At 45.4% G+C, this 18,937-nt stretch overlaps 2 protein-coding genes across 2 annotated transcripts in view; both read right to left on the bottom strand.

Moving 5' to 3' along the window:
• Window positions 1-18,937, bottom strand: part of LOC308076886 (uncharacterized protein) — a gene marked incomplete at its 5' end in the record, with an annotated part of 121,143 nt that overhangs the window by 43,700 nt on the left and 58,506 nt on the right. The window contains 6 exons of the mRNA XM_080417405.1: window positions 770-880; window positions 1,444-1,554; window positions 2,180-2,281; window positions 3,435-3,545; window positions 5,400-5,510; window positions 5,807-5,917. Of these exons, the coding sequence (XP_080273531.1) occupies window positions 770-880; window positions 1,444-1,554; window positions 2,180-2,281; window positions 3,435-3,545; window positions 5,400-5,510; window positions 5,807-5,917 (657 nt within the window). The remainder of the gene's footprint in view (window positions 1-769; window positions 881-1,443; window positions 1,555-2,179; window positions 2,282-3,434; window positions 3,546-5,399; window positions 5,511-5,806; window positions 5,918-18,937) is intronic.
• Window positions 16,143-17,084, bottom strand: LOC308077542 (dehydrogenase/reductase SDR family member 7B-like; the record flags this gene model as incomplete). Its single annotated transcript, XM_080418291.1, has 1 exon — window positions 16,143-17,084. The coding sequence occupies one exon, from the start codon at window positions 17,082-17,084 to the stop codon at window positions 16,143-16,145; it is 942 nt and encodes a 313-aa protein (XP_080274417.1).

Genomic DNA, 18,937 nt, shown 5'->3' with positions numbered 1-18,937 from the left:
GGCTCCACCCCCTGAATCCTTTGCCTAGCATTCAGGGTCTGGTGACGCTTTCGAAGGCGGGTGTTCCTCGGTTGAAAATCTGTACGACGAATCGGGATCGGGACAATCCAGTATGAACCAATCGCGTTGGTTCATAGTGGAGTCCCACTTTGGCCACGCCCCCATCTCAGAACTCCGCTGCATTGAGAGGGCTTTCAGACTGAATAATGGAGTGAAACGAAATGAAAATTCAAGCTGAGTGTCAGGCTAGGGGAACGCATCTGTGTCATTTATTTATTTATTTGGCTATTAAAAAAAAAGCAAACATTTTTAACTCAAATCTTTGCTTCTGGGGGGTCCCTGGAACCACTGATATAGTAACATACGTTTTTCAGAAAACTGTCAGGATTTAGAAGGCATTTGTAGAATTAAAAATATATAATCAATTCATTGAAGGAGTGAGTACAATGTTTTACTGACATATACTATATTTATGTTGAAATAAGACAATATTGTCTTATTTCAACATAAATATATTCAAAGATTTGCACACATTTTCAAGATTTTTCCAAAAATAGCAAATCTTCAAGCTCATGGCGTGCGCGGCATTCCCACTCGCGCTATGAGCTTGTATATCTGCTATTTTTGAATAGCCATAGAAATCTAAAGTGACACAGATGTGTTCCCGGATTGAATGGGTTAACTACTTTTGGCTCTGGGTTAGCGTTAGCTTTTATCTCTCTGTGTTCTGTCTAATACTGCGTGTCAGAGTTAAGGTGTGAGTCCTCACATCGCTCTGGTTCCTGGACAGTTCTTTATTGAGCACCGTCTCGATGGTCTGAGGCATGTGGCAGTACAGACTGGTCTCTGCCTCCTTCTTGCTCAGTGCACGGTACTCCTTCTGCAAACGCAAACCACACACAGACGTTCGATTCATTTTTGCGACCTGACACAATATCAACACGTTCACACTGTATTCACCTAACATGAAACACTATTAAAGGTAGGGTAGGCTATTGGTTAAAACAAAACGTTTTTTGTTAAAAGGTTAAAGCACTATTTTCTGAGAGTAATCATTGCTATAGAGTGTTTGTTCAGTAACAGGAGTCTCCCTGTCTCTCCATCTCTTTGATAAACAGAAAATACATTTTCAGGTAGGTGACAACATTTCAGCCAATCAGGAGGAGGACCCATTTATCAGCTTGCTGCTCATCTCTTTGTGTTATCCCCTCCAATTTCACTTGTTTAATCTGTATAGTGACTGAGTTCTCTCTCCTGATCGGATACAATGGTATTCCGACCTGAAAATACATTTTCTGTTTAATCCAAAGAAAATCACTTACCCTACCTTTAAATGTTATAGGACATATGAGAGACAACACACAAACAAAAACCTGTAAACACACACGCACACACATTTGTGTCCACGCACGCACGTACACATGCATGTAAACACGCATCTACCTCACTGTGGAGATGAGACATTTCCTTGGCATGTTGACTGTCTTTGGTCTCTGACAGTACAGAGTACAGCGAGTTCACCAGATCCTTCTTCCCAGCCTCCTTATATTTGCTCTGAAAACACAAACAACATCAAACTACATCAAACAACCCGTGCGCGGTGCGGACCGCCTTCACAGCCAAAATGTTTGCCAAAGGTGGGCTTGTCGCTCCAACCCTCTGTGTAGGAGAGGCTTGTATGAAAATGCTTTCTACTGCACTGTTTTCAGATTCATGTCACATCTACAACTGCTAGTTTGAAACGTTGTACTTTCCACAGAGTTGCACTAGAGCCTGTTTCTGTCGATCTCAAGTGGTGTCATATGTCACTTGCTGATGAAACGGTTGCTATGTGGATGACTGGCCGCCGCTGCAGCGACTGCTGCAGAAACTTTTCGCTTCGCCAGTGGGGTGACGGGTGCTTTCGGCAACCTTTTAGCGCTACTTCAGCAGATCTAGGACAATATTTCGGCACTGTTACTTGCAATAGTAAAGTCTTTTTACATTTTGGCCAGGCGTTTGGTGCCCCCAGAGCTCTGTGCCCAGGGGATGCACCCCTAAAGCCTGTGCATTAAGCCGGCCCTGGGTACTTGACCAGGCATCAAATTATGATGAGTTGGGATTGTGAATATGTTGGCGATAACACAGTGATAACACATACACACACACATATATACTACATAAACGCAGAGTGACCCACCTCACTGTGAGTGTCGGCCATCTCTTTAACGAACTGGGTCTGCAGGGTTTCGGGAAGCAGCGAGTACAGAGTACTGGACAGATCCTCTTTGTCCGTCTTGTACTGCATAATGTAACACACACACACACACACACACACACACACACACACACACACACACACACACACACACACACACACACACACACACACACACACACACACACACACACACACACACACACACACACACAAATGTTAAAAATATATTATATGTTGAGATATATATTTTTAGCAACAATATACATACACTTGTATAGTATGGATTCACACATACACTCAAAATCTATCACATAATGTATGTAAAGTTCTTGAAGTTCAAGTTCTTGTCGGCAAGCAACGCCGTCGCAGTATAGGGACCATAAATAAGTCTCCAAGTTGTGTCTCTTAAAGGACGACTTCACCCATTTTCAACCTATCTTCCTATAATACAGATCCTCATTAATGCTCCTGATAAAATGGTGTCATTTTTTCCTACTCAGTCTGTGTCTCATCTTCAATATTTAAATTGTTTTTATATATTTTTTATTAACGCAAGAACAATGGCTTCCATTATAGCATGCTAACTTTCCAGGAATAGAAAGCCTATAGTTTCTATTAGCTTGGATTCCCCATCGATGATGTCACTGGTAGACGGGTTTCTGAACTGTCCACAGCCCTCCTCTGAGTAGACAAAAATTGTGCCATATTATAATAAGCATTAGTGAGGACCAATTACATGAAGATGGGTTGAAAATGGGTGAAGTCCTCCTTTAAGTCTAGTTTAAAACCCATTAAAACCGGGAAAGCATTTGTGTCACAGTGTCATTTTAGAATTTTACGTTGGATATTCATAAATAGCAGATCTACAAGCTCACAGCGCATCACTTTGTGCCGTGCTGATTTGTAGAATCTGCCTCAGGTCTTAATGGGTTAAAAATACTTGTGCGTTGTTGATGCACACCGGCAATAGCCAATCAGCAATTGTCAGTGGGCGATACCGATGCTCACCTAAGTAATATACCACTGCTCAAAATAATTAAGGGAACACTTTGATCCCCAGTTAGCAGTATGTACACAGTTCATGAAAACTCAAAATAATTAAGGGATCAAAGTGTTCCCTACATTTCTTTGAGCAGTATATATCAGGCTTTATTATGACCATGCACTTTGTTAGTTGCTCTGGTTAAGATCGTCTGACAAATGCCTACATTGTGAATCGTAAAAACACACACACCTGACCCTGTAGTTCTAAGATGTGTTTAGCGAACTCCGTCTCCAAGGTTTCTGGCATCTGATGGAAAACACAGGTACTGATCTCCTGCTTCCCCTTCTGCTTGTACTTGTTCTGTGGAGATAAATATCATCATAAAACATAGTAGCATGATATCAATAACAACAACGTAGATGTGGACAAGACGTGGTTAAGGGCCCTATCTTACACTAAGTGAAAAACAGCACACCGATTCTGATGCAGGATTCTGAACCGCATGTGCCTCAATAGTAGTATTCCACCTCCCGTTTCCACTTTTGCGCCATTCGCGGTGAGTGGCGAGCATTTATTTTCAGATGTTCCGAGGTTACGCTGAAAGCGTCTCAAAATGCTGTCGGCACTGGACGGACATTCAGGTGATTCCAGAAGGCGTGGACACGTGTGTGAGCAGATCCGTTAACTCAGCAGGAAAACAGTTCTCGCTTCTCCTCCAACTTGTCCAATCTTATTTATCTTATTTAAATACCAATTTGCAAGATGCATGAGCACCTGGCTCTTAAAGGCAATGGTAGATTACCCTGATTGCTTTGATTAATGCTACGGGCAAAACACACCAATTACTAATTCATAGACATTCCTTACTTTGTTCCCAGATTATGCGCCGTTTAACAAGCAGAGTTGGACATGCCCAAATGTGCTTGCACCATGTGTTTTAGACCATGCACTACTGACCAGTTAACACATCGAGTGCCATAAACGGTCCGGACCGTTTTTGAGGATCCAAACGAGAAGTGCCGAAAACGGTCCGGACCGTTTTTGACCCAATTCTATTTTTATACCCACGTGGGGCGCTAAAACGAAACTTTGACATCACCCAAGGAGTTTCAGAGAAGAAGAGGCTGGATGTGGCTCCATGTCAAAAATCCTCCCAGTCGGCGTTTTCAATGTTATCTCCTTGACTAAAAGCTTAATATCTCCATTTCTTTTTAACGTGGTGGAAACGAGCCGTTTTCGATCGGCGATCACGCTGCAATGGAGGATCGCGTTGGAAATATTATTGTTCGAGGCGTTAGTCGGGACCCTCCGCCGTCTCGCACGCACGCTTTGTTTACATGCACTTCCGCGTCGGGGCTTCTACAGCACGAAACGTATAACGCAAGTGGATGGAAGAAATGCAGGCACTCAACGTATAATATTTTAAGAAACCTCTGGCACCCAATGTGTTAATTGGGGCCTGAAAACATTATTTTAGTCAAACCAGCCCCCCACCTAGAACTGTTTACTGAACATATTTTCTTTTTTTTTAAACTGCTTATATGATGTTCTGCATAATAGGGTTGTGCCGAATCGGCCGATACACTAATTTCATGAAACGATACGATATTGGGCTTTTTTATTGGGGAAAAAAAGCTTATGAAAATAAATGGGGGGGGGGGGGAAGCAAATGCAAATAAATACTTCTGTTTTTGCATTATTCAGACATGCAAACTTTTCAGCTACAATAGCCGTTTTGAATCCAAATAGGGCAATTGTGTGACACCTGACCCGAAAAAAAAATATGTTGTTTGCATGCCTGATTATTATTATTCCCAAAACAATATTTTTTTCCCCCCAAAACGATACATATCGTCACGAAAACGTTTCCCGATATATCGCGGGACGATATATCGGCACACCCCTACAGCATAGTAGTGTATTTTTGTCTGTGATTTAATGTCACTATGAATTGAGTACAAAGGACCCCAATGGAAACAAGCCAATGGCTTTCTTGGGTTTTTGCCAGACCCAAGGGGTCGGCCTACATGAGGCTTTGTCGGTCGGTCGGTCGGTCGGTCTGTCCCTCTTTTCCTGTCCTGTCCCTCTTTTCCTCTGCACACACGTCATGCGAAGTCCGGCCATTCAGATTTCAACCACTAGGGGTCTGGCAGTACCAGGTTCTAATAAAGTATTCAATCAATCAATCAAAACAAATTAAATGTTTCTACTCACGTTACTCTGTAAGTCCATGACAGATTTCACAAACTGCATCTCAGCCGTCTCAGGAAGCAGAGAGTAAAGATTAGAACTCAACTCCTTCTTACTGCCTTCTTTATACTTGACCTGGAGAGGAGGAGAGGAGAGGAGAGGAGAGGAGAGGAGAGGAGAGGAGAGGAAAGGAGAGGAGCAATCGTACCAATTGTGAAACCAGCCTAAGAGTACAATTAACCTCTAGAAACCCACCATGGGAAACAAATATAAGTAGATAAATGAGTAGATAAATAAGGATAAGGGTGTGTGTGTGTGTGTGTGTGTGTGTGTGTGTGTGTGTGTGTGTGTGTGTGTGTGTGTGTGTGTGTGTGTGTGTGTGTGTGTGTGTGTGTGTGTGTGTGTGTGTGTGTGCGTGTGTGCGTGTGTACCTGGCTCTGTAACTCAGTGGCCTCTTTAGCGTGTTGGGTATCCATTGTTTCGGGTAACAGATGGTACAGACTGCTGGCTGTGGTCTTCTTCCCTGCTTCTTTATATTTGGCCTGCGTGGAAAACACCAGCAAGAGATTAGATAACAACCACAACACAACCATAATAATGGACGAAGGGAGCCGTGACGTCACCCATTGGTTCCTACAGACCAGTTTTGAAGCCACTTTTTCAGCTAATTCAAACCCACCATCTTGAATGGAACCAGAAAACGAATGCTATTCGGTGGAAGGGCAGCAAGAGTGGGTCTTCACTCCGTACAAAAACACATATTATAATAATTAAAAGAAGACTATCAATAAACATTAAAGGATGCAGACATTATAATTGGTCCTCACTAATGCTCATTATAAAATGGTACCGTTTTCGTCTACTCACTCTGTGTCTCGCTGTGGACATTTCAGAAACCCGCCTACCAGTGACATCATCGGTATACAGTAGGGCTTTCACCAACTAGTCGACAAGTCGACTAGTTGTTGGTACTAGTCGAATAGAGGACTAGACGAATAGAGGATGTACCTAGCTCCTCCGTCCTACTAATCCCGTTCAACACCTCCAGCTGACAGGTGCCCCCCAGCCCATAGGAGTATGCGCAGCAACCCCCAGCCCATAGGAGTATGCGCAGCAACCCCCAGCCCATAGGAGTATGTGCAGCAACCCCCAGCCCATAGGAGTATGTGCAGCAACAAAGTATCGTATGTTCAACCACAAATATTGCCCCTTCCCACCTGGCTTCCCTCCCCCGAACATGGCCAGTTGCATTCGTATAGAGTAGACCATTGGTTGCCAAACTTTTTAGCTCAAGACCCAAAAGAAAATAAATACGTTGCCGTTGCCGGAAGGTTGCCGGTTTGATTCCCCGGACAGGCAGGAAAATCTGGGTGGGAAAGTGAATGGTCACCACTCACCACTCCCCCAACACCGCTGAAGTGCCCTTGAGCAAGGCACTGCTCCAGTGGAGCTGCTTAGTGGCCAACAGTAGTATAAGACTGTGGTTGTACTAGTCAGCTCCCAGCTTTTAATAATATGTGTCTGTGTGTTTCTATGTGCAGGGCGTGGCTGAAAATGAGCACTTGTGCTCAGCTACTACCCTGGGTAAAACAAATGTATGAAAAAACCAACACGAATCCAACATGGCAGTGCTCTCAAACAAGTCCACGAAGCCATCCATGATATCCACGAAAAAGCTGAATCCGCAACACAATTCAACATGTAGTGGGGGTCCCTGCTTCATCTCTCTCTCAACCAAGGAGTCCCCGGCCCCGAGAAACGCTGAAGACCCCTGCAATAGGCTCTATGCACATCAGCCATGTTGGAGAGAAATTGGGCCTCTTCTCACTTCCTTCACAGGTGTTACCAATGATACTAATGAAGGCTCTGTTCCATTCTGGTCAAACAGAGTCAGGGTGCTGATGTTGTGCATGTTGGCTCACTGGAAACACTCTGCTACACCAGTGGGTCTCAAAGTGTGGTCCAGGGACCCTCATGGTTCCCTGAGGGGGTTCCAAATGGCCCCTTGCGGGTGTGTAACTCTGAGAGTGTACAAATGTTCCATTTGTATACACTCAGAGTTATGGGGGTCCTTGAAATTAAAAGGTTTGAGAACCACTGTGCTACACAAAATGGAACAGAACCTTCATTAGAATCATTGGTAACACCTGTGAAGGAAGTAAGGAAGAGGCCCAAATTCTTTCCAATATGGCTGCTGTGCATAGAGCCTATTAACAGCTTCACACATGCCGCTTCAACCGCTTGCGTATCTCTGTGTCTCATTCAGCTTTAGGTTCTTCTTCCTTGCGAGCGCGTGAGGACATGAGTCTGAAGAAGAGCGCGGGCCACAGCGTGCGGAGGTAGACGGTGAGGGTGGGCAGCGCCGCGGCCAGCAGGACGTCTTTGCTCCTCTGGCGGACGGCCTTCAGAACTGCCCGGGCCACGTCCCCGGGGTCTCGGCCCGTCGCCGTGGCCTCGTCTAAAACTCCATACTTGGAGCCGTCCCCGGTGACGGCATTGAGCGAAAGGTTGGTTCGGATGTAACCGGGGCTGATGACGGTCACCGGGATCCCGTAGCGCTCTACCTCTGCTCTCAAGCAGTCAAAGTAGGCGTCTGCTGTCGCCGAATGTCTGACAGGCTTTCTGCAAGTTCCCGGACCACTGCCTGTAGCCGGGTGGCATCTCGTCCACAGAGTACCAGTCGAGCTGCTGCGGCGCGGAAGACCCGCGCGCACTCTTTCCCCAGGCCAAAGCTGGCTCCTGTGACGACCACTACCACGGACAAGCATACGATAAAGCAGCAAAACGCCCACGCTGCCTAAGACCAAAGGCAACATGCCGCCTGCTGCCATCACACACTCCATGAACCGTGGCCTTGCCCCCGCTACGCCACACAACCTATCCAGAACAGAATAAGGTTAATAATACTAGCGACAGAAATATGTTATTAGCTAAGAACACTAAACACTAAATAGCCTGTAACAGTCACCACAAGCCCACTTGAGTTGTTGTTGTGGTGGTGGTACACCGAGGTCCAAGTCCAGTCTAGCATTTCTAATTTAGGAGACATTGACAATGCCTCTCAGCCAATAACCATACAAGGAACTGTGACATCACTGTGATTTGTGATTTCACCACCTACATAAAAGGGAGACAGACAGTGCAAGAATGTCAGTCTGTGTGAGTTAAGTGTTGCTTTCAGGTCATATAACAAATATCTAGATTCTCTTACGGCTGTTCACATAGTCACTCGACTTGCAAAAACATGCAGATTTTTGTGAAGACCCTCACCGGCAAGACCATCACCCTTGAGGTTGAGCCAAGTGATAACATAGAGAACGTCAAGGCCAAAATACAGGATAAAGAAGGCATTCCCCCCGACCAGCAAAGGCTCATCTTTGCTGGAAAGCAACTTGAAGACGGCCGCACCCTTTCTGATTACAACATCCAGAAAGAATCAACCCTCCACCTCGTGCTGCGTCTGAGGGGAGGAATGCAGATCTTCGTCAAGACGCTCACTGGCAAGACCATCACCCTGGAGGTTGAACCAAGTGATAACATTGAGAATGTCAAGGCCAAAATACAGGATAAAGAAGGCATTCCCCCTGACCAGCAAAGGCTCATCTTTGCTGGAAAGCAACTCGAGGACGGTCGCACCCTTTCTGATTACAACATCCAGAAAGAATCAACCCTCCACCTCGTGCTGCGTCTGAGGGGAGGAATGCAGATCTTCGTCAAGACGCTCACTGGCAAGACCATCACCCTGGAGGTTGAACCAAGTGATAACATTGAGAATGTCAAGGCCAAAATACAGGATAAAGAAGGCATTCCCCCTGACCAGCAAAGGCTCATCTTTGCTGGAAAGCAACTCGAAGACGGTCGCACCCTTTCTGATTACAACATCCAGAAAGAATCAACCCTCCACCTCGTGCTGCGTCTGAGGGGAGGAATGCAGATCTTCGTCAAGACGCTCACCGGCAAGACCATCACCCTGGAGGTTGAGCCAAGTGATAACATAGAGAACGTCAAGGCCAAAATACAGGATAAAGAAGGCATTCCCCCCGACCAGCAAAGGCTCATCTTTGCTGGCAAGCAACTGGAAGACGGTCGCACCCTTTCTGATTACAACATCCAGAAAGAATCAACCCTCCACCTCGTGCTGCGTCTGAGGGGAGGAATGCAGATCTTTGTCAAGACGCTCACTGGCAAGACCATCACCCTGGAGGTTGAACCAAGTGATAACATTGAGAACGTCAAGGCGAAGATACAGGATAAAGAAGGCATTCCCCCTGACCAGCAAAGGCTCATCTTTGCTGGCAAGCAACTCGAAGACGGTCGCACCCTGTCTGACTACAACATCCAGAAAGAATCTACCCTCCACCTTGTGCTGCGTCTGAGGGGAGGGCAGTAAATGATTCCATAATTCTAAATAAATTGCCAATAATATATCGACCAAACAATAAACAAAATAAAATGAATACAAATACAACAGCTGGCCATCTAGGCAGGAGATTTGAGATCCATGTGAATCAGAGGATGTAAATTGTATTCTAAAACATAAAACAAAATAAAAATACATAAAAAGGGGCGGATGAGTAACTCACTGAGTAAGAGCGCATATCATGATATATTCAGTCAATTACCTCAAACCGGGGTCAGCTGCGGGGAAGGACTATAGCTCTTACTCAGTGACCCGCTGTGTCCAATGATAAAAATAATAAAAACATTGTCTCTCCAAGTCCAACCCTACGTCCTCGTCGTGAGAGGTGGAAGCAGGTAATGCTGACCAACAGGGCTCTGGTACAACTAGGCTAATCACATGTGCAGTGGATGATCTCACTCTTGCACAAAATGCAATCCCTAAAGTGTGTGAGTGGGCAGTAGGTCAGATCTATCTCCATATCTGTCCGTCTGTCTGTGTCCCTTTTATGCCCATACAGTATATGGAGATCTCCGTATCGGTCTTTCCGTCTGTCTGTGTATCCTTTATGCCCAAATATGGAGATTCTGATGTCATCAATACTGATATCATAGTACTGACTCGCCGTGCGTATCACAGAGGACCCGAGGGCGTGATGCGCCCAGTGGAAAGTCTGTCGGAACAGCGGATCTAAAACACGAATCCGCAAATCCCCATATACAGTATGGAGTACGCTGATGTCAACAGGTACGAGGTGACAAATAGTTCCAAACATTACTACATACAATTTAGGCATTTAGCAGACGCTCTTATCCTGAGCGACGTACAATAAGCAAGGTAAACGCATACATGGAGAGAGACAGTGTAGTGCCTCAGTAAACAAGGGAACCAGGAGACCTGGTACTGCCAGACCCCTAGTGGTTGAAAGATCAGAGCACTACGTCACGCTAAGCTTGGCCAATCAAAAAGAGGACAGAAGACAGACCTCTTTTATGCCCATGTATGGACGAAAACGTTTGGAGAGGGGGACCGACAAAGCCTCATGTAGGCCCCCCTCTTTTATGCCCATGTATGGACGAAAACGTTTGGAGAGGGGGACCGACAAAGCCTCATGTAGGCCCGACCCCCTGGGTCTGGCAATTAGAATCACAGAGATTTGTTGACAATAATAGCCTAGTAGAGAGAGGTGCGCGCTTTGCGTCCTGTCTCCACAAAGCCATTGCAGTGTCTGTGTGCACTTGGCGGGTGCTTTTAGAACCCACTGTCCCCCCTCCCAAAGCCATACCCATGTGTGTGTGCAGAATAGCAATGTGGGGGATATAGCAACAACACGCCCACGGGCACGCCTCCACGCGCAAATAACGGTGTCGGCATAATGGGTGACGGGTAGAGCAGGTGCTAGAATAACATTTTGGGACAGGGCAGATCCCTTATCTGTATTTAACAGGTTTAGGGTAGGGTTTAGGCTTTAGGAGCTGCCGCTGAATAGCGCCGTAAGTGTCTTGCTCAGTTTGACGCTTTGACACATTGCTGAGGCCTGGAATGGAACCTGGGGCTTTGCCTTCCCAGGCGGGCTCTCTGACCATTCAGCTATGGCCGCCCCATGTTGCCATGGTTACCCGATGTGTCCAATCACAGTACGTTGAGGCCGGTCTGGAGTCACGTGGAACTCCATTTTTGGGAAGATGACGTCATATTTGATGAGTGGAGATTTGAGGAGCTGTGTTTAAAGGCTGATTCCACACAGTGTGAGGATATTAGAGAAAGAGAAGCAAGCTGTTCATCCTCCTAATGAAGCCATTAGAGCACCGAGTTGAAGTCAAAGCTGACCATTCCTGGATCGTAAACTTAAGACATCACTGGGACAGTTCTAGACAGCTGGAGAAGACGCTCAGTCAAGAGATGGAGAGCAAGCTGTGTGATGCTGAGATGAGGAGCATCCAGCAATATGAGGTGGATGTGACTCTGGACCCTGATACAGCTTACGATGAACTCATCCTGTCTGAGGATGGAAAACAAGTGAGTGATGGAAATGTAAAGAAGAATCTCCCAAAGAACAAAGAGAGATTCTCTCCATATGTCTGCGTCTTTGGAAAACAAAGCTTCTCTTCAGGAAGGTTTTACTTTGAGGTTCAGGTTGGAAGGAAGACTCAATGGGGTTTAGGAGTGGCCAGAGAGTCCATCAACAGGAAGGGATCGATCTATCCGGAACCCAACAAAGGTTACTGGACTATATGGTTGTGGAATAGAAATGCGTACGAGGCTGCTGCTGGCCCTGATGTCCTCCTCCCTGTAAGAGAGGAGGTCCAGAAAGTGGGAGTGTTTGTGGAGTATGAGGAGGGTCTGGTCTCCTTTTATGATGTGGAGAGTCCATCTCTACACTTTCACTGGCTGCACCTTCACTGAGAGACTTTATCCATTCTTCTGTCCATGTAAAAACCGTAATGGTACAAACTCTGCTCCTCTGATCATCTCCCCTGTCAATCACACTGATTGACAGGATTGATCCTTACATTTACAATGAGGGTTGCATTTACAATATAATGTGTAAATTACACAGTATAATTGTATCTCTTAACACATTCGGTGCCAGAGTTTTATTTAAAAAAGTGACGTTGAGTGCCAGAGATCTCACCGTTTGTAGCGCTACACTGTTTACAGCTGCAGACTCCACGGCGAGCACCCGATTGTAAACAATATATGCGTGCACGATGGTGGATGGTCCTGGCTAACGCCTGGAACAATAGCATCTCTCACGCGAGTCACCAGGGTGGAGTGATCTCGGATCGAACGGGACTCGTTTTCCCCACTGTAAAAAGTTAAGGAAATATGGAGTATTTTTTGGTCTTTTAGCACAGTGATGTGTTCGGCACCTATGCGCTGCTCTTTGAAAACAAGTTTTTTACCGTGTTCGGCACCCGATGTGTTAACACATTGATTAGCAAGATCGCATTGATGCGTTCTTTCAAATACATCACTTGATGGCCAAGATCGCATTGATGCATTCTTTCCAAAATAACTCAGATAAGTATTATGTGGAGTGACGTCAGCGCAAAAAACGTCACATCCATTCTTCCCAACGATGGGATTTTCAGAAAAACAGCTGTAACTCAGTTTCTTTTTTTTTTTGCATTGAAAACCACCAGTTTTCAGCGGGCCGAAGCCCCAAAATGGCGGATCACAGTTGGAATGTTGTCGTTCCTATGGATACACAGATCCCTCCGCTAACCCACGGGGACTATTTTGTTTGTGTTTTTGGGACACAATGTTGCTTCCACGGCGTTTCAAATATCATCGGATTGAGGTAATTACGCTGGCAAGGGGATAGAAAACTATGTTTAATATCTTGGCAATCAATGTGTTAAAAGGATCCCCATGGCCAAAAAGCCAAATATGCCTCAATACATTATAATTGTCCTCTATAACTAAAATGAAACGTTTAAAACTCTTCAATATTTTATTTATTTTAGGAACAGTTAATCTTTCACTCAATAGGGTCAATGCCCGTCGTAAGTTGATGATGTCATTTGTCTATGTGTGGTCTAGCCCTATTGAATTTATGGAATGCATGTGAAAATAAAAAAGACCAGGGGACCTGGTTCTGCCAGACCCAGAATAAGTACTTTATAAGATCAGAGCACTACGTCACGGCTAAGCCGGACTTCACATGACGTGTCAGCCTACGTGTCTATGCCCATGTATGGACGAAAGGGGGACAAAAGATGGACAGACATTTATCCCCATATATGGACGAAATAGGGACAAAGCCTCATGTAGGCCGACCCTCTGGGTCTGGCAACAACAACTAGGATCACAAGTAAAACAAGAACATCAGTCTAAATAATGTACTATCAAAATAATACCCTAGCATCAGTCTAAGCAATATACCCTTATCAAAATAATAATCTGTACATAGGATACACAGTATACTACTTGTCAGCTTCCAGGTTTTAATGTGTGTGTGTGTCTGTCTGTGTGTTTCTATGTGCAGGGCTTGCTGAAAATGAGCACTTGTTCTCGGCTACTACCCTGGGTAAAAAAAAAAAAAAAAACGTCTTTGATTTATTTATGAAATTCTTTTGGAAAATGATTCAATTTGTTTTCAATTCACAAAAGATTTAGCGGATTGTTTTGGAGATAAAAAAAATGAAAATTGTTTTAAATAATAATAATTAATAAGGGATATGTACTCGTGACCCATGAAAATGTGTCTGTGACCCACAAATGGGTGTTTGGGAACAGTGGTATAGCCGCTCTGCCAAACTGGTGTTCTTTATTTTTCAATATTTAGTTTATTTGTCTGAAAGAGACACTCATGTTAGTTGACGGGATCTCATGAACTCAATGACGAAAGACTAGTAAGTCTATGATTGTAAAATGTAATATTTCACCACCCTTGGAATGGATATGGTATATAAATGTATGTAGACATTGTTAAAGAATACATTTTTTTCTTATCTATGAATAATGGTGAATGAAGGCTTTGTACTGCCCTAAACCTTCTCCGTCGGCACAGAGATTCCCAAGTATTGTTCCCATTGCTGTGGATGTGGGCGTGTCAGTGATATTCCACCGATGATGTGCACGTTTGACTAATGACAGCCATATCTAACCTGCAAACAAATATGGTCCTCTCCTCGTCCCCTTTATCTAGAGAATCACGTATTGTAGGCTGGATAAGGAACACAGACGGATAACAACATGCAATGAAAGCCAATGTTCTGGTAGTGGGCTGTCCCATTTCAGTTAGGCCAACCTTTAAAATCCATTAGAGACTGGGCATTCCAAGTGTCATTACTTGGACCCACATGCTCTGTGAAGCTTCTCTCTCTTGCGTTCTCGCTCTACCACACGCATCGGTGAGAACCCGAAGGAGTGCGGTGCTCGGCGTCGAGTCGGTCAGATGGAAGGTTGTCCAGAACTGCCCATCCGGCCGATATGGCCATACATAGGCATATATGGAGATCTGGCCAAACCGACCAATAGGTATCCATTGATGACATCAGGGGTCTCGATATATTGCCATAAAAGGTACACAGACGGACAAACAGCTAGAAATATACAGATATCTCTAAATAAGGGCATAAACGGGACACAGACAGGTACAACTGGTACTCTGACAACAGGTATTGCATAACCGAGTGGGGCATGCATTCCTAACTTGTATTGTTCCCGACTTGCATCGTTCCCAAGTAGGCTGGTGCAATTTATTCAGAAGTTTATTTGTCTGAAAGAGACACTCATGTAAGTTGACGGGAATCTCATGAACTCAATGAGACTAGTAAGTCTATGATTGTAAAATGTAATATTTCACCACCCTTGGAATGGATATGTTATATAAATGTATGTAGACATTGTTAAACAATCCCTTTTTACTTTTTTTTAATTTTTTACTTGAACCCACATGCTCTGTGAAGATTCTCTCTCTTGCGTTCTCGCTCTACCATAACCAATAAACCAGAGGTCTTCAACAGGGCGGCCAATTTTTACATTTCATTAACCACTTGAACCCTCGCATCCCTATTCCGAGGGGAACATCAGTCGAAAACAGAAGATCTTCTATTTTCGGCAAAGGGGCCTGGTGCAGAGGGAAAAAAGAGCAGACCAAGTACAGAGTGAACGGTCAGGTTTACGAAGTATAAGTATTGATGGTCCAAGTGGTTAAATGTCTGAACACACACCAACATGAATCCAACATGGCAGTGCTCTCAAACAAGTCCACGAAGCCATCCATGAAATCCACGAAAGAGCAGAATCTGCAACACAATTCCACACAACATGTAGTGGGGGTCCCTGCTTCATCTCTCTCTCAACCAAGGAGTCCCCGGCCCGAAAAACGCCGAAGACCCCTGCAATAGGCTCTATGCACATCAGCCATGTTGGAAAGAAATTGGGCCTCTTCTCACTTCCTTCACAGGTGTTACCAATGATACTAATGAAAGCTCTGTTCCATTCTGGTCAAACAGAGTCAGGGTGCTGATATTGTGCATGTTCGCTCACTGGAAACACTCTGCTACACCAGTGGGGTCTCAAAGTGTGGTCCAGGGACCCTCATGGATCCCTGAGGGGGTTCCAAATGGCCCCTTGGGGGTGTGTAACTCTGAGAGTGTACAAATGGAACCAAATGGACCCGTAAGGGTCCATTTGGTTCCATTTGTTTACACTCAGAGTTATGGGGGTCCTTGAAATTAAAAGGTTTGAGAACCACTGTGCTACACTATATGGAACAGAGCCTTCATTAGAATCATTGGTAACACCTGTGAAGGAAGTAAGGAAGAGGCCCAATTTATTTCCAATATGGCTGCTGTGCATAGAGCCTAATAACATCTTCACACATGCCGCTTCAACCGCTTGCGTATCTCTGTGTCTCATTCAGCTTTAGGTGTTTTTACCTTGCGAGCGCGTGAGGACATGAGTTTGAAGAAGAGAGCGGGCCACAGCGTGCGGAGGTAGACGGCGAGGGTGGGCAGCGCCGCGGCCAGCAGGACGTCTTTGCTCCTCTGGCGGACGGCCTTCAGAACTGCCCGGGCCACGTCGCCAGGGTCTCGGCCCGTCGCCGTGGTCTCGTCTAAAACTCCATACTTGGAGCCGTCCCCGGTGACGGCATTGAGCGAAAGGTTGGTTCGGATGTAACCGGGGCTGATGACGGTCACTGGGACCCCGTAGCGCTCTACCTCTGCTCTCAAGCAGTCAAAGTAGGCCTGGGTGGCATGCTTGGAGGCGGCATACACTGATCTGTAAGGAATAGCTATTTTCCCCTGAACACTGCTGATGACCACGATATGGCCACTGCCACGGCAAACCATGGAGGCCAGGATGGCTTGTGTAAGAGCGACGGGCCCAAAGTGATTCGTATCCATGACGTTCCGCTGCACCGACAGATGCGTCTCGAGGATGCTGCCCCGGTAACTGATGCCGGCATTATTGACAAGGACGTCCACCTGGCCGTAACACCTCAACACCTCTTCTGCTGCGCTCTGCACTGCGTCGGTGTCAGCCAGGTCAAAGGTCGCCACGCAGGGGGTGTGCGTCTGCTGTCGCCGAATGTCTGACAGGCTTTCTGCAAGTTCCTGGACCACTGCCTGTAACCGGGTGGCATCTCGTCCACAGAGTACCAGTCGAGCTCCTGCGGCGTAGAAGACCCGTGCACACTCTTTCCCCAGGCCAGAGCTGGCTCCTGTGACGACCACTACAGCATCCTGGATAGTAGCTCCCGCTCGGAGACGGACGAGCATACGATAAAGAAGCAAAACGCCGACGCTGCCTAAGACCAAAGGCAACATGCCGCCTGCTGCCATCACACGCTCCATGAACCGTGGCCCCGCCCCCGTTACGCCACACAACCTATCCAGAACAGAATAAGGTTAATAATACTAGCAACAGAAATATGTTATTAGCTAAGAAGCCAAAAACAGAAGAGGGAGCACACACCTGTATTGATGAGGTGCTGGCCACGGCAGGTAACAGTGTTGACAAAGGATGAGGCCACACAGCTCTTAGCCACGATGCAAAAAGTTTATTAAAAAGAAGAAACGCTTCGACAGTAAAGCCTTCCTCAGGGTTTTGGGTTAGCTAATAAGCCAACACTAAATAGCCTGTAGAAGTCACCAACAGCCCACTTGAGTTGTTGTGGTGGTGGTGGTGGTACACTGAGGTCCAAGTCCAGTCTAGCATTTCTAATTTAGGAGACATTGACAATGCCTCTCAGCCAATAAACATACAAGGAACTGTGACATCACTGTGATTTGTGATTTTACCACCTACATAAAAGAGAGACAGACAGTGCAACACATTCAGTTAGTGTGAGTTAAGTGTTTGTTTCATATAACAAATATTCTAGATTCTCTTACGGCTGTTCACAGTAGTCACTCAAATTGCTAAAACATGCAGATCTTCGTCAAGACCCTCACTGGCAAGACCATCACCCTGGAGGTTGAACCAAGTGATAACATTGAGAATGTCAAGGCAAAGATACAGGATAAAGAAGGCATTCCCCCTGACCAGCAAAGGCTGATCTTCGCTGGCAAGCAACTCGAAGACGGCCGTACCCTTTCTGACTACAACATCCAGAAAGAATCAACCCTCCACCTCGTGCTGCGGCTGAGGGGAGGAATGCAGATATTCGTTAAGACGCTCACTGGCAAGACCATCACCCTGGAGGTTGAACCAAGTGATAACATTGAGAATGTCAAGGCCAAAATACAGGATAAAGAAGGCATTCCCCCCGACCAGCAAAGGCTCATCTTTGCTGGAAAGCAACTCGAAGACGGACGCACCCTTTCTGATTACAACATCCAGAAAGAATCCACACTTCACCTCGTGCTGCGTCTGAGGGGAGGAATGCAGACGACAGTGACAGTGACAGTGACAGTGACAGTGACAGTCACTCAATTTAAAAGCGTGTTGAAAAGGATAGCATAGCAGCCTTCAACAATAGAGCTACATTCAGTGGTCAGGTTCGTTCAGATATCAAGTGAAGACGGAGGAGGGAGCTTTAGCCACACGCGCGAACGCGCACATACGCACTACGCATGTGTCATTGTTTACATCGTCAGATGGTGTTAATTTGAAGGTTTAACAGGATGTTCAATGTGTTTTTGTGAGTTAAGATAACTGACCAGCGTTCTCCATGCCGTTGTGCTGTGTTAAGTTACACAAGTGACGTTGTTTTGGCGGAGACAGTGCTGCTCTCTGATTTTCACAATAAAATGTTACCTACCCGCGTTTAGTTCAGAACCGCCCGTCCCGTACCCGTGAACTTGTAAAATTATATTTTACACCCATTTTCACCCGTCAAACGGTTGCAGGACTCTGACTTAAAGTACAAAGTAGAAAGTACTACTCATTATGCAGAATGTCCTGTTTCACAAGTTTTAAAATGTATAAAAATCTTTGGAAAATAGCAGATCTACAAGCTTGTAGATCTGCTATTTTCAAATGGCCGAAATGTATATAGGGCTGAAGTGGTTAATGTGTGTTTTGTTTATAATATTCTAAATCTTAAATCTACAAAGTAACTAGTAACTAAAGTTTTCAAATAATTGTAGTGGAGTAAAAATATAATATTTGCCTCTGAGATGTAGTAGAAGTAAAAGTGTTGAAAATTGGAAATATTCCATTCAAGTAGAAATACCTCAAAGTGTTACTTACATTTTTCTTAAGT

The sequence above is a fragment of the Gymnoscopelus braueri genome, assembly GCF_963280865.1.
Source record: "Gymnoscopelus braueri genome assembly, chromosome: 21".
Classification (NCBI taxonomy): Eukaryota; Metazoa; Chordata; class Actinopteri; order Myctophiformes; family Myctophidae; genus Gymnoscopelus; species Gymnoscopelus braueri.
This window is presented reverse-complemented; position numbering and strand designations above follow the sequence as displayed.